Source organism: Marmota monax, unplaced genomic scaffold (genome assembly GCF_021218885.2).
Source record: "Marmota monax isolate L192 unplaced genomic scaffold, Marmota_monax_Labrador192_F-V1.1 WCK01_AAM20220418_F8-fsc00038, whole genome shotgun sequence".
NCBI lineage: Eukaryota > Metazoa > Chordata > Mammalia > Rodentia > Sciuridae > Marmota > Marmota monax.
The window spans coordinates 3,125,291-3,140,744 of NW_026692498.1; the positions used below are offsets into that span (position 1 = coordinate 3,125,291).

Here is a 15,454-nt window from a genome sequence, read left to right on the forward strand (position 1 = left end):
CATTTTGGTAACATAGGAAAATGTCCCCTCCGCTCCCCCACAAGGTGAGCTCAAGAGCAGGAATTGGGCCCATTTTGCTCTTTGCTGGTCACGCCGAGCTCGAAAGCGTGGAGCATCCTTGCAGGGAAGACACCGAGGCACCGGGAGACGCACGCCGCCCAGCCGACCCGTGGCCACGAGGCCTCCCGGCTTCGTCCTGCTAGTCCCCGCCCCTTTCTGCGACCCAGCCCGGCGGGCCAGGTGGCCCCCCCCCCCCCCCCCCCCCCCCCCGGCTCGCAGCCCCGCGGAGCCAATGCCAGCCGGCGGGGCCGGAGCCTGGGCGGGGCGAAGGCTGGCGGCCCGGGCCGTCAATCTCGCGCCCGTAGCCGCCAAGTGGCCCGAGCGGTGGGCCGGGAGTCAGCTCAGGTGCCTCGCCCAATCGCGGAGCTCGGGGACGCCGGCCGCACAAGCACCGCCTCTGATTGGTCGCCTATCGCAATATGTCGCCTGGGGGCGGGGGGGGCTGCGGAGTCGTCCAGCGCGCGAGCGGGATTGGCTGGAGGCCTGCGGCGCCGGCGTCTTCGGGTGCCCAGGAGAGCGCGCAGGTGAGCGGGTCGTCGGCCCTGGTGGGGGTGCGCTGTTGGGAGCGGGATGCTCCCTCGGGTGTGGAGATGGACTAGCGCTCTGGTGAGGTGGGGCCGGTGGAGAGGGGCCCGCGCAGCTGTAGCGAAGGTCCAGCTCGCAGGCGAGCAGCTGCCGGCGCTCAGGTGAGGAGGGACAGGTGTGGGGATGCTCCTTGGCCCACCCTGTTACCCTAGGTAATGACCCTCTCCTGCTACGACTTGGTGAACCTCCTTTCAGCCGAATTGTGAATACTGCTATTTATTCTCTCAAGAAATATGTGGGTTGTATGGCCAGAGTGAGGAATTTGGGAAGCTTGGGGACAGAAAGGCCAGGGGTGGCTTGGACAGCCCCAAGCCCTGGAAGACCACCAGGTGGGTGGCAGTGGCAGTGCTGAGGATGGGCACTAGTTCCACCTGCAGGACTTCTTTTCTCCTAACAATCGGGATGGTTTGTAGAGTGGAAGTCAGGAATAACCAGTTTCTGACTCTTGGGATCGCTTCCGACACAACCCTTCCCTGCAGTTGCTGCAAGTAGGAGATCTACAACCCACACACCGCGAGCCAAGCACAGGCGTGCCCCAGTGGAACCCGGTTGCAAAAGGATTTGGGGAAAGAAAGGAGAGAGAGTGGATGTGTGTTAGGTGATAAATAATTGGTGGGAACATATTCACCAAAGTTTAATGATGCCTGGGGGATGGATTGGAAGGAGAAAGAGGTATTTCTTTCTTTTTTTTTCCTTCTTCTATGTTTGACTTATACTCTTACACAGTGAGTGTATATCATTTGACTTGTGAGAAGCAGAAACCTTGTAACTTCCATCAAAACAGGAGTTTACCCTTGAGAATCAGGGAGCAGGGCCTGTGGGCACTTCCTCCATATAGCGCTCATGCCCATGTCTGAGCCTCAGAGGCTGTCAGTCCGGTGCAGGGACCCAGCCGCTCTAGGTGAGTGCAGAGCCTGAAGGGACGGCTCATGGGGAGCACCCTGACACTGAGCAGGTGTGGCTTGAGAATCTCATGTGGGACCCACGGAGGATCACCAGCCTGTTCGGGTGGATGAGTGGGAAAAGGTACAGGCAAACCCAAGGATCACCCCCAAACCTGCCTCACCACGCCTTGGGTCTGGAGACAGGGTGCCCATGACCTCACTGACTCCTTAGAGACACAAGTGTTCCCAGATTTGTTGTAAGTTTTCATTATTGTAGGAGAGAGAGAGCAAAGCCAGACGCTGAGCCTCCCACGCCGTTTCAGGCCTTGGCGTGCGACTCTCCCAGTAGCTGTGCCAGTGGAACTCTCTGTACCTTGCCCTCTGTCCCAACACACAGGGGCGTGTCCTTCTTCACCCATGCCCAGGGCCCTGTGTGAGGCCTCATTTCTGGTCTGGTCTCCTGTTGGTCGTTATTAGTTGTTCCCAGGGCACTGCTCGTCCCCGCAGCCCTCTGAATATCTCCCAGGGTGAGTACTTGCACTCGCGGGGCCAGTGGCCTCACACAGGAGGGCTCCCACCCCTCGTCCACCCGGGTGGAACTTTTCTCTTTCATTTTGAAACCCGATTTGGGGCATGCCTGTGTCTACCACTGTGAGACTAGTGCACTGCTAAATTGGACCTCTTGTTCTTCCCATGATACTTCAACCAAATAACCGTGTTCCCGTATGGCAGGTCCCCAGAGCAGTGCCCAGCGCAGGCGTTGGGACCTTCTCTCACCATCAGATGTTACTCCACCCCCACCCCCTGCCCCCATGTGTCACAGCAGGCAGAGGTCCCTAGACCCAGCTGGGCTGCAGTCCCCAGGGTCTGTTAGCAGGAGCAGTTCCACCCTCCAGGTAGGTGTGAGAGTTCATGTCCAGTGGGCCCTTGGCACTGGGTGAGGGCTAAATGAGTAGTGACAGACAGGGGGTGTCACCAACAGAGCTCTGGTTTCAGCACCTGTCCATCCTCCATCTAGAGGTGGAGTCTGACTCTCCTCTCCCTGAGTGACAGTGAGCCTGTGGCCAATCGGATTTGGTGGGAGTGATGTCACAGGTCCTCCCAGCCACTCAGAAAAGGCAGCCTCCTTCTGCCTTACTTCCTGGTAAACGCAGGGCCTGAGGCCACCTTGCTGTGGGGAACCCCGTCGGCCTGCACTGGAGACCCCTGGAAGCTAAGTGCTGGCTGCAGATGGCTGGCTACAGGGGCCTCCGCCAAGGCCTGCTGCTCAGACTCCTGACCTGCAGAAACCGTGAGCAGATGAAGAAGATCTCTGGTTTTCTGTGGCACTGGGGCCTGAACCAGGGGTGCCCTACCACTGGCCGGCATCCCTAGGTCTTTGTATTATCCATTTGAGACAGGGTCTCGCTAAGTTTGCTGAGGCTGGCCTCAACTAGAGGTCCTCCTGCCTTAGCCTCCAGCATCACTGGGATGACCAGTGTGTGCCCTTGCACTTCACAAAGATTTGTTGTTTGAAGCCACTGAGCTCAGGGCTCATGTGCTTTGCAGTTGATACCAGAATGCTCTGTGCTGGCACCCCAGGTCTTTGGAGCCGGCTGATTTTGTAGCTGCTTCTGCCAGTCTCACCTGGAGGAGCTGCCCCCAACCCTGGCTGCTGCTGATAGTGAGGGTGAAGGCTGACTCTCAGGTGGACACTCGGGAGTCCAGTGTGGCCCTGAGCCCCTGGCACCCATGATCCCATTCACTTCTCACTTAACAAAGTGGGAGACGTGGCTACTTTGCAGAAGAGGAGCTGAGGCACAGCAGACCTCGGTAAGGGTTGGGTCACCCACCTCGAGGTGTTCAGGTAGGGACATGTTAGCCATGGGGGCTGCGCACACTGGGAGCTGTCAGCCTCGGATGGGGGCCATGGGGCCAGCCACCACCTGCCCTGCTGTGGTGACCCTCAGGATGCCAGAAAGCCACCGCGGGCGGAGTCATCCCAGGCCCCGAGGAGCCGAGTTCTCAGGCTTGTGTCGTGGGACTCAGAAACCCGTCTAGGGGCTGAGAGGGCTGCCCGAGAGACCCGTCCCTCTCCCTGCCTCCTCTGTCCCCACGTGTGGGAGGGGAATCCTGAGATTCCTAAAGAAAGTTGCAGGCAAGAGATGTCGGCGGGGAGAGGTAAGGGAGCTCCCGGGACCCTGCTTCAGGCTAAACCTGTACGGAAAAAGAAGAAGCCCGGCCCTCCTCCCTCCCCGCGCTGAGGACCCCCCAGGGGGCCGAACCCCGTTCTGCCTTTGGAACCCACCCACAAGCAGCAGCAGAAACCTCTGGACCCTCCGTCTGCCCCAGGACTAGCCGTTTCTTGTGGCCTGCCCCTGTGTCCAGCCAGCCGCAGCTCTATACGATTTGCTTCCTGTCCCAAAAATCCATAACGGATGCCCTGGACCCTTGGGTCTGGTGGACGTTTTCCTGACTGCTGTCTGGCCATGTCACAGGTGGCTTCAGGAATTTGTCCCAGGAATGGCCCTTGGCCTTTGGCCAGCCTCTGTAATGGAGCCGTGAGTCCTTTATCCCGGAGGACCCGAGTCTCCACGGTTTGGTTGAACACGCTGGACGCTAAACCCCCTTTATCCATCTGTAAGGGCCACCACCACAGAGCCCCAGGAGCATGGGCTTCGATGCCACAGGACTCCATGAAGGTCACTGAATCCCGCAGCCCAGGTCCCCCTGTGGCTTCTAGAGTGTGCCCATGGAATATGCGAGTTTCAGGTGGCCGATGTCCTGGGGGGGTTTGGTGGACGGAGCTGCTGGCCGGCCCTGCACACGAGTGTCCCGTGTGAGGTGCGTTTCCAGGCAGTGTGGGCACGAAGACCTGCGGACCTCCCACGCTTTAGTCCCGACAACCTCCACCCGATGCCGAGCCAGGCAGAGGAGTCGGTGGGGACGGGCCTGAGTAGCCCCTGCCGTGCTCCAGCGTGGAACTGAGTGCTCTCCCTCGACCCTGCCGGTCACCTCCCTGTGGTTCTGACATCTCTGTCTTCCCTGCAGGGCTTCACTCGGCTGCTGAAGGATCAAGCAGGTCTTGAAACCACGGAGCCCGAGCCGGTAAAGGCCAGTCCAAGAAGGAAACCTTCAATCTGAAGCCGCTGGGCCAGAGGCGGAAGGTAGTGTGCGGCTCACGGCCCTCGAGCGAGCGCGGGAATAGGCAGCGGCTTTGAAAACGCGAGAACCAACTGGGAGACCCGCTGAGGGCTCTCAGCTGCTGCCTGGGCTTCTCAGGAGTCCCCTCGAGCCCTCCGCCCTCTCCTCCCAGTGAGGCTGGTGCCCAAGTGTCTATGACAGCATTCAGTGCCCAGGACAGCAGGTGACTTGGGTACTGAACTCTGAGCCAGCTGAACGCATTCACCTGGTTTTGTTTTACTCCAGGGAGACTTGCTTTTCCTTCTTGGTAACATCGTCCCTTGGCTTTTCACCTGGTTCTCAAGTTGAGGGTCTCTTTCCCTCAGTGACTTTCTGGCATGTGAGATAATCAGAAGGTAGTGCAGTGCCAGGCTTTGTCTCCAGGAAGACGCCAGTCCCTCTGTGGACCCTTCCTCGAGGCAGAGGTGCGTGGGGGCCCTTGGGTTTCACGTGGATTGGCGTGAATACTGGAGATCAGAGGCGGGCGCTGACTTGGTGGGCTTTGGCTGGGAAAGGGGCAGGACTGTCCATCAAAGCTGTTCTCCTGCGAGATGAAAACGCCTTCCAACGTGGAAGTTTTATTTATGTGTTTGTTGGTCCTGGGATTGAACCTCTCAGCCACATCCCCAGCCCTTTTTATTTATGTTATTTATTTTTCTCAAACTTGGGACCTTCCTGCCTCGGCCTCCCAAGTCACTAGGGTTACAGGTGTGCGCCACTGCGCCTGCACCATGGAAGTTTTTTGGATGAATGTAAATTTTTAAAAAGTAATTCATGGTCACTCTTGAGAAAGAAATCAGTGTTAAAAGCTTTAACAGAGAGAAGAGACAGCCCTGTGTGGCATCCCACAGGCCACTCACTTGTCCCAGCAAGCACCTTGCATTCTCTTTCCTGTTTTTGTGTTGTTTGTACCTGCTCATGGGGGGGGGGGCGGGGGGCGGGTAATTTGCTTCAGCCCCTCCCAGCTTCACAGATTTCCTTCGACACATCCAGTAGCTAATTAGGCTACATCGCTGTGGTGGAACTAATATCATTTTATTGTTGAGCCAAGTAATGTTCTGCTTTAGAATGTTTTCTGTTGCTATAACTAAATACCACAGGCAGAGTGATTTATAAAGAATAAAGGTTTATCGAGCTTATATTCCTATAAGCTGGGAAGTTCAAGATTGGGTAACTGTCAGGTGAGGGCCTTCTTACTGGTGGGGATTCTGCAGAGTCCAGAGGTGGCACGAGGAATCAATCACATGTGAGACAGAACTCCTATCCAAGGTCTTTCCTCTCCTTTTAAAGCCACAGTTCCATCAGATTAGGCCTTTACTCTTGTTGCCCCATGTAGCTTTGCTCCTCTGTGAAAGGTCTCGCCTCTAAATCTCATGGTAGTTTCCACCTTCTTAGTAGCTCACAATGAGAATTAAATTTCAGCGTGAGATTCCATGTGACTCAAACTGCAGCATGCACTATATTATGGTTCGGTCTTTTTTTCTTCCATTGTTTGGCTTTCTATTTTTCCTGGGGTTAGTGATCGCCTCATTTTGTGCACTTGCTAAGTTTTTTATGCATCTACCTTTAATTTTTTTTCCTGAACGTTCTGATGTAACTGTCATTACCGGCACTAATTTTTCTACACACCCGAACACAGCAGGATCGATGGTCTTCATTTCCTTCTTCCTGAGCCATTTGTCTTACACGTGTGGGTGGTTTCTGCGCTCCTGCTCTGTAGCTGTTGTCCTGGATTGCCCTTCCACTGAGCGATTCTCTCGATCCCCAGGCTCTGGATAACCTCAGATAGAATTCTAGATGGAGAAAAAATTTCCCTTGGAATTTTAGAGCGTCTCATTGTTGTCTTCTGCGATCTGTTTGCTGTTGAGAAGTCCAAGGCTCCGTGGTTCTTGACCAGGTTTTCTGAGTGCTTTTTTTTTGAGTCCAGGGATTGAACTCCAGGGCGCTTAACCACTGAGCCACATCCCTAGCCACCCCACCCCTCGCCTTTTTTTTAAGAATATTTTTTCAGTTGTTGATAGACCTTTATTTTTATTTATTTATATGTGGTGCTGAGAATCGAACTCAGTGCCTCACATATGCCAGGCAAACGCGCTACCACTGAGCCCCAGCCCCCCCAGCCCGTTTTTGTATTTTATTTAGAGACAGGGACTTGCTGAGTTGCTTAAGGCCTCACTAAGTTGCTGAGGCTGGCTTTGAACTCATGATCCTCCTGCCTCAGCCTCCCAAGCTGCTAGGATTACAGGCATGCACCACCGTGCCCAGCTTTCCGAGCACTTTTAAGATGTGTTGGAATCGGGGGCATCACCGCTTTCCCCAGGCAGTGGGACCTGGAGAAACAGTTTCCTCCCTTCTGTCTGTAGGACACTGCGCTGTGCTCTCTGGCTCCTGGCGGGGAGATGGACAGGCACGGATGCCTGCCTGGGGAGGCTGCCTCGTAACAGGGGAGACGGGAGGCCTGGGGGGGAGGGCCTTGAGCCCGGACGCTGCCTGTCCCACCGGGAACCTGCTGTCAGGAAGGAGGTGCGGAAGGGGGCCAAGCACGGGTGGCCCGCGAGCCCTGCCCGTGCTCCTGGCAGAGCGGGGTCTGCCCCCGGGGACCGCCTGAGCAGGACGTCTTTCTTCCCCGCAGGATCCGATGGCTGCAAAATCCCAGCCCAGCGCTCCCCAGCCCGGGAGTCCCGGCCACGTCACCAACGGCAAGGCAGCGTCTCAAGGCCAGTGGGGCCGCGCCTGGTGAGGTCTCCCCCGTCCTCTCAGAGGTTTCCACCTGGGGCTGTGGCGCCCCCGTGGGGACCCTTTGCCTGAGACGCTTCGCCCTCAGCCCAGGGGTGAAGTAAGGGCTGGAGCAGGGGAGGAGGCCCATCTCGGTGACCATCCCTTTTCCACGACGCTTGGCACCGTGGGGGCTTGCGACTGATGCTCTGGAGGTTGGGATATCTGCATGTGGGTACCGAGGTGCTGGGCCCGAGCGTCACGCGTACTGCATGGCCCCTCGTACCCATGACCGCAGGTGACTTGGCACAGTACTTGTAACACCTGCACTGTGAGCCGACTGGCCACGTGAGCCAGGTGTGGACCTTTTCACTTGGCACCATGTGCGCCCTCTGAGTTCCAGCTTCTGGTCACTTTGGGCTTGGATGGGGATGTCAACCCCTGTCGCCTCCTGCACAGCAGCGGGGCCCTGCGTGCCCTTGGTGGCCTGCCATGGTGCCCGGGGTCTCGTTTCTCAGTGTGAGCCCCAGGATGGGGGTGGAGCGTCCTCCCTGGCCTGGGACAGGGCAGGTCTCGGGGGCCATGAAGGGCCCTGGGCTCCGTGGGTGCCCTCGGCCCTGCCCATCTCCGAGGAGCGCGCCCCAGCGGCGGGAGGGCTGCAGAGCTGGAGCCTTGTCACCAGCGGCTGGCTGGCTCGGGCAGGGTGCACACGGCGGCCCAGGGAGGCGGCCTGCTGACCGCCGGCCTCCCGCAGGGAGGTGGACTGGTTCTCCCTGGCCAGCGTTGTGTTCCTGCTGCTCTTCGCGCCCTTCATTGTGTACTACTTCATCATGGCGTGCGACCAGTACAGCTGCTCGCTGACCGCGCCCCTGCTGGACATCGCCGCCGGCCGTGCTAGCCTGGCAGACATCTGGGCCAAGACCCCGCCGGTGACCACGAGAGCCGCCCTGCTCTACACCTCGTGGGTGGCCTTCCAGGTCAGACCCTGCCTGGGGTCGGTGCAGGGGTCATGCTCTCCTGCCTCTGACTGGGATGTGGGGTCCTGAGTCGGGGGACAGTCACATTCCTGGGACGCCACAGGGCATGGTGGAGACGCGGGGCAGGGGCGTCTGTTGGCTCAGGAGTGTGCCAGCCGGCAGTGACATGCAGAGCGCACAGCAAGGCCAGTGGAGGGCTGGCCAGACCACAGGAGGGACTGTCCCAGCCCCCAGTGGACGCTGCAGAGCAGGAGGCACTGCTGGCAAGGCCAGGCCAGTGTTTCCCAACACGTCCCCTCCGTCCTGCTCAAGGATGTCCTTGGCTCTGTTGTGACGGCGCTGGCCTCCAGTCCAGGAGGCCACCAGGAAGGGTGGCTTCCCAGGGCACGTCCTCAGCCCTTTTTGTTTTTTATTTGAGACAGGGTCTGGCTAAGTTGCTGAGGCTGACCTTGAACGTGCGATCCTCCTGCCTCAGCCTCCTGAGCCCCCATAAGGGGACTAGGAAGGACCAGAGTGTCCCCGGGGCAGCTGGGCTGTCAGGGTGTCTGTGGCGCATTCCAGGGTGGGTGCTGGTTCGGCAACCTCTGCTTGGCCTGCAGCTGGAGCTCCCGGGAGCGGGAGCGAGGGCTCTTGTGGAGCAGACGCTGTTGAGTGGGGCACCGCCCAGGCCCCAGGGCTGCTCTGCCGGTGACGCAGCCGTGGACCGCCCCATCATGCTGTGGGCTGCCGGTCACTGGGCTGGGCGCTGTGTCTCCCAGGTGCTCCTGTACACGATGCTTCCCGACTTCTGCCACAGGTTCCTGCCAGGCTACGTGGGAGGAGTGCAAGAAGGGGCCGTGACCCCGGCAGGTACCCCCGTCCACCTGCCCACACCCTGGGCCCTGCCCGGGCGCTGACTACCCTGTGCCTCCATGTCCCGGGCTGGCCCTCCCAAGCCAAATCTGTCCCAAAGAGCACTCATGAGGAGAATGAGTTTGCTGGGAACTCTCCACAGCGCCGGGCTTCCAGGCAGAGGAGGGCAGCCGTTGTCCCCATGTGAGGCTGAAGTCCCTTCCTCAGTCAGGAGGGGCTCCTGGCCCCCACTGTCTGCCCGTCCCAGGGCAGATGGATGGAGCGGCCTCCTAACTCAAACCCTGACCGTCCTGACCCCACCCACCTCAGTCCGGCTTCAGGCTGCACGTGGGCAGGTGGTTTGGACGTCCTCCCTGTCTCTGCCCACAGAGCTCCCTGCCTGGGGGGAGGCTGGCGGGCTCCGGGCACTCACAAGGGGAGCCTGGGACCCATGGGACAACCCTAGTCTGCGCCTGTTGCCCCTCCTGACAAACCCCAGGCCCACGACTCGGTTGTGGCCAGTGAAGGAGAATGGGCCAAGGGAGAGGGCTGGCCTCCCTCCCTTCTGCAGTCTGAGGGGTGCTACTGGCCATTCGGCTGGTGAACCTGGAAGTAGCTTCCTCTGGGATGGGACCCAGGTTCCCAGGACAGGGGACCCAGGGAGCAAGTAGGGCCTCGACCAGGCAGGGACAGGCCGCCAAGCGACTGGTGCAGGTCAGGAAGGGCTGCGACGTGTCTCGCCCTCCCCCGCAGGCGCCGTGAACAAGTACCAGGTCAACGGGCTGCAGGCCTGGCTCATAACGCATCTCCTCTGGTTTGCCAACTCTCACCTCCTGTCCTGGTTCCCCCCCACCATCATCTTTGACAACTGGATACCGCTGCTCTGGTGCGCCAACTTCCTGGGCTACACTGTCTCCACGTTCGCCATGATCAAGGGCTACTTCTTCCCCACTAATGCCGAGGACTGGTATGTTCCCTAGGAGCTGCTCAGACCCAAAGTGGGCGGGGAATGCCTCCACCCTGCCTGTTTCTACTGCCCTCGGGTAGGAGGTCATGGCGCCCGAGGACTGAGACTCCTGGTGGGGGGCGGTGGGCGGGAGTCCTGTGACTCTGGGGAACGTCCTTTCTCAACGTCTGGTGCTCTCGTGCGCCTTGAGAAGAGAGTGGCTGAGTCATCATTTATAGGGTCGTCAGGGAGCAGGGACACCAGAGACCACTTCTCTGGGAGCAAGGACAGACTATTGCCCATGTCTGGACTGCCTGGGGCACCTGAAGTGTTCTCAGGGAAGTCGTATCTCAGCAGCTCGAGGTAACTGCTTCCCTGCTGGTTGTATCCATTCCCAAGGAAGCTTCTCATTGCCCACCCATCCATCTATGCACCCGTCATCCACCCTTCTCTCCACTCACTCACCCATCTAGCATTCATTCATGTGTTCGCCCATCCATCCATCCATCTACCCATCCATCCATCCATCTACAATACATCCATCTACCCACCCATCCGTCCACCCACCCATCCATCCATCATCCACCCATCTACACATACATCCATCATCTACCCTCTCCATCCATCTACCCATCCATCTACCCATCCATCTGCCTTCCTATATGTCCACCTACCCATTTATCCATCTTTTCGTCAATAGATGTTTGGTAGGCACTTCTTGTAGACACTCTAAATAGCGGGGCTCACAGTTTAGTCTGGGGATCCAGCAAAACAAAGTGTATTCCATTAATTGTTACATTTAGGCTCTTGGAAGTATCTCTGGATGATGGTGATTTTTTTTTGTTGTTAGTTTTTGGTGATCTGTTTTATAAAGTGTGTTATCGCTGGCCTCCCGCGGCTCCCAGAGGTCACTATGTGCTTTATAATCATCACCTGCTGTAACAGCCCAACTGAGGGAACTGGACGTGAAAACTTGGTGTTCTCATTAATCCCTGTTTGTGCGCAGCAGGGTCCGCGTGTGGGTTGTGTGGCTCATTCTCTGCCCCCTGCCTGAGGCTGGGCTGTGGGTCAGGGACCAAGGTCACACATGGCTGTGGATCTTGTGCAGCAAGGGAGACCCCTGGGACCCAGGCTCTGGCTCTCCTTGTCTACGGGTCACAGTTTACACTGTCACTTTCCCTGGGGCCCCAGGTCTGCTGTGTGCTGTGTGCCGTGTGCCTGCATCAGGGCATGGCGGTGAGGGCAAGGAGGACCCAGGAGCTCCCGCGGGGGACGTCTCTGCTGGGCCACTGCTCGTGGAGTGATAGCAAAAGAGGGTGCCAGGCTTGGGCAGGAACCTCAGTGTCCCAAGGCTCTGTGTGGCTCTGGGTGGCCCATGCCAGGGTGTCACCTAGGCCACTCATTAACCCACCACCACCGGCACCCCCCCACAACAGCGAGGCGCGGTCGGTGCGTGAGGCCTGTGGTGAGCGCGTCCTTCATCTGTTTCCAGCAAGTTCACAGGCAACTTCTTCTACAACTACATGATGGGCATCGAGTTCAACCCCCGCCTCGGGAAGTGGTTTGACTTCAAGCTGTTCTTCAACGGACGCCCCGGGATTGTGGCCTGGACCCTCATCAACCTGTCCTTTGCAGCTAAGCAGCAGGAACTCTACGGCCAGGTGACCAACTCCATGGTCCTGGTCAATGTCCTGCAGGTGAGGCCCACAGGGACGAGGGCCAGAGCTCTGACCCTGCCCAGAAGCCAGAGTCCCCTCCCAGGGCGTGGCCGGGAGCCCTTCCTTCTGAGCACCGTGGCCCCTCCTCGTCCCCTCCTGGGCTCAGACCCTGTGACAGGGACCTCCCCCGCCCCAGCATGGCAGGAAGAGCCGGCAGTGCTGTTGCGGGGTTCTCCGCGGCCACCCAGGCCACCTGGTCTGGCGTTGCGGTGGCGGCGGCCAACGCGCCCCTGTCCTGCAGGCCATGTACGTGCTTGACTTCTTCTGGAACGAGACCTGGTACCTGAAGACCATCGACATCTGCCACGACCACTTCGGCTGGTACCTGGGCTGGGGCGACTGCGTCTGGCTGCCGTACCTGTACACGCTGCAGGTGAGGAGTGGCGGCGGTGGCCAGCCTCTCGGGACTCGGGGCTACACCCAGGGCCCTGTGCCGCCCCCAGGCACCCAGGGCCGACCCTGAGCACACACACTGCACCAAGTGCCGAGGTGTCTGTCCCTGGGGGGCCACTGAAGTTGTCCCCGCTCCTAGGAAGAAGGGAAGGTGCTGTGTTATGTGGCTCCCCGACTTATGATGGGGTCCTGTCCTGAACATCCTGCCCTGCGTGGAGAATACCAGAGTCAAAAGTGCACTCTGAGGCAGTGGGGGACGCGCGAGGCCAGCAGCCACGCCACAGTCCCGGGCCTGCTCCAGGGCTGTGCAGGAGTGGGGAGCCACAGCGTGGATCGTCCTCTGGGACCAGCTGGGAGGTGGGGTCAAAGCCGGTCACAGGGCGGTGATGGCAGGTGTCTGGGTGGCCTGCCGCCCGTGCCAGGGCCCCGAGGAAATAGCTGCTCCTGGCAGAGGGTGGGGTGAGGGTAAAGGCCCTGGCATCGTGGTGACTTCAAGTCTGCCAGGGCCTGGCAGCCCACCAGGACCTGCTCCTCCACTTGGCTGGCCGCCGGCTCGCTGGATCCGGGACTGGCTCCATTTCCAGGCGCTAAACTGTGGGAGCGCAGTTCTCCTCGGGGACTGGGCCTTGATTAGTGGCTTGAGGCCAACACAGCCCTCTGGGTAGGTGCTGTGTCCAGTCAGTGCAGGACCAGGGCCATCCCGAGGCCTGCCCCTGCCCATGTCTGGGAGGCGCTGCTCACCCATCCCTCGGGCCCCCGCAGGGCCTGTACCTGGTCTACCACCCCGTGCAGCTGTCCACCCACCACGCCGTGGCTGTCCTGCTGCTGGGCTTGCTGGGCTACTACATTTTCCGGATGGCCAACCATCAGAAGGACCTGTTCCGCCGGACGGATGGACGCTGCCTCATCTGGGGCCGGAAGCCCAAGGCCATCGAGTGCGTGTACACGTCGGCAGATGGGCAGAAGCACCACAGCAAGCTGCTGGTGTCGGGCTTCTGGGGCGTGGCCCGCCACTTCAACTACACGGGCGACCTGATGGGCAGCCTGGCCTACTGCCTGGCCTGTGGCGGCGGCCACCTGCTGCCCTACTTCTACATCGTCTACATGACCATCCTGCTCACCCACCGCTGCCTCCGGGACGAGCACCGCTGTGCCAGCAAGTACGGCCGCGACTGGCAGCGCTACACTGCCGCCGTGCCCTACCGCCTGCTGCCCGGGGTCTTCTAGGGCCCAGGAGCTCTGGGGCCGTGACGAGCGCTGAGCCCGGCTGGTGGGGCTGGCGTCCCAGCCCTCTGCGGGAGCCCAGCACCCTCACCTGGAGACACAGCGCCCGGCATTGTGCCAGGGGGTTCTGGGTTCACCGCTGCCTCCTGCCAGCTGGCCGCTGGCGCCCTCTGGTCTGCCCCCAGGGCAGGAGGGACGGCCCTTTGTAACTGTTCACGTGGGAGCCCAGGCTGCCGCTCTGCCCAGGGGAACCCGCAGCTGAAGCCCTTCAGGCCATCTTGTCCCCGAGGCGAGGACGGCTCTGACGCCTGCGAGAGAAAAGTGGGACCAGGAGCTGCACACAGCAGGCTGCCCACACCCACCTCACGTCCACTCTGTGGCCATGGGCAGGCCCTGGGGACAGCCCTCCTTCGCCGCCTGCACACTGGTAACTGGTTAGCCGAAGGCACCTGCACACTGGTAACTGGTCAGCGGAGGGCCCGAGGGACACCGCAGAGCCAGGGCGTCTGGTTGGTTTCCTTTTGCTCCTGCTGCACAGCCGCCAGGGGTGTGGCATGGTGTGTGCAGGACCAGCCAGCCCAGCTATGGCCTTTCTGAAATAAGGCCGCGGGCTCCCCATGCCCGGCTCCAGGGAGGTCACCCACCAGCCTCGGCCACCTGCCTGTGGAAGGTGTGTCCAGCTTGCTGCTGACCCTGAGTGGACTCTGGCTCAGAGAGCTCCATCCCTGGCTCAGAGAGCTCCATCCCAGGCCTCGCCGTGCCTTCGAGGAGTCCCCGCTTGGGAGGGGCTCCCTCCCAGGGCTTTCCTTACCAGCCCTGTCCCAGACTCAGGGTTTCTGAAAGCTATCTTCAGACCTGATTCCACAGCACACCTGCTCCTTTTTTATATTAAACGTTCCCTGTTCAAATAAGTCCCGGTGTGCTTTCTGTCCCTGGGTGGCCTCTCCCATCCTAGGACTGTTTCTGGGTGCAGACCCAGCGTAGGTACCCAGCAGGGACTCGGTGAGCCGAGTGCCTCCACGTGGGTGCTCGGCTGGAGGTGGGGCGTCTGCTGCCGTCACCAGTGGAGGAACCACGCTTGGCACTCGTCCCAGCAGGTGGACAGATAGCGTGACCGTGTCTGTCTCCCCTTCTGATCAGTGTGGCGTCATCACTCTGTGATCTGGTTGCCTAGGTAACCCGGACAGTAGCCCCGATCTTCCTACATCCCCACGGAGGAGCTAAGCTCACCTGTTCCTCTGTGGCATTACCCCTAGCCCTGTTGGGGATAGAGTGTTCCCTGGAAACACCTTTGTGTGTCCCCTTCTCTCGCTCTGCCCTTGGGTGTGGCCTTCCTAGATGTCAGTCCACCTGCCGACAGCAGACATCATGAGGCTAGACTCAGCCCCTGAAACCTGACCCCTGGCCTCATTTGAATGGCTTCTCCTGGGTAGAAGGGGTCAGCACGTCCAGGCTCGCGCTCGCTCTCTTTCTGTGGACCCTTAAGGTCAGAGGAGCCGTCACAGCTACCCCCAAAGAAAAAGGCATTTCTGTCTCTTGTGTGGTCATTTCATGCAGCCCAGTTAGCCCAGTTCCCCTGGAGTGACCCCTGAGTGTCTTAGTCGCGAGCAACCTGGCAATTGGCGTCCCTTGGTGGGCGAGAGGTCTGCGTGTTTAAGTCACCGGGAACCCAACAGAGAGAATCCAGAGAAGGCCGGGCCGTCTGCTCCTGGAGAGCTGGAGGTGAGACGCACAGAAGCCTGTGCCCACTCCCCAGGGCAGCCTGGCCTGCTTCGGGGTTCAACTGGTTGGACAGAGACAGCGGCTCCAGGGTTGAACTGTGGGGCCCGCCCAGGCTGGCTCGGCAAGGGTTCCTGGTGCTCCACCCTGCCTGTCTGAGAACCAGGCCTCCCATCCTCCCCAGACACTGAACAAAGGCTTTTTGAAGAGGCTGAGGTATGACTGTGGGCTCAGGTCCTG

General features: G+C 59.7%; 1 protein-coding gene across 6 annotated transcripts; it reads left to right on the forward strand.

Annotated features, from left to right (window-relative positions):
• Positions 1–446: 446 nt before the first annotated feature.
• Positions 447–14,406, forward strand: Dhcr7 (7-dehydrocholesterol reductase). 6 transcript variants are annotated; one of them, XM_058579381.1, is made up of 10 exons: positions 447–584; positions 4,560–4,675; positions 4,938–5,116; positions 7,324–7,427; positions 8,161–8,383; positions 9,142–9,232; positions 9,968–10,181; positions 11,653–11,857; positions 12,120–12,251; positions 13,034–14,406. In XM_058579381.1, exons 4-10 carry the CDS (start codon positions 7,330–7,332, stop codon positions 13,496–13,498), a joined length of 1,428 nt encoding a protein of 475 aa, XP_058435364.1. In that variant the 5' UTR covers positions 447–584; positions 4,560–4,675; positions 4,938–5,116; positions 7,324–7,329; the 3' UTR covers positions 13,499–14,406. The 6 variants fall into 6 exon arrangements, with proteins under 6 accessions (XP_058435364.1, XP_046300870.1, XP_046300866.1 ...); XM_046444914.2 differs by lacking the exon at positions 4,938–5,116 and adding an exon at positions 7,055–7,214; XM_058579382.1 differs by lacking the exons at positions 447–584; positions 4,938–5,116 and adding exons at positions 601–746; positions 7,055–7,214.
• The last annotated feature ends 1,048 nt before the right edge of the window (positions 14,407–15,454 follow it).

Excerpts from the sequence above, each read along its gene's own strand:
- Dhcr7 (XM_058579381.1), top strand. The coding sequence starts at position 7,330 with ATGGCTGCAAAATCCCAGCCCAGCGCTCCCCAGCCCGGGAGTCCCGGC. Across the intron at positions 9,233-9,967 it reads AGGGGCCGTGACCCCGGCAG|GCGCCGTGAACAAGTACCAG; the intron begins GTACCCCCGTCC and ends CCTCCCCCGCAG. Across the intron at positions 12,252-13,033 it reads CGTACCTGTACACGCTGCAG|GGCCTGTACCTGGTCTACCA; the intron begins GTGAGGAGTGGC and ends GGGCCCCCGCAG.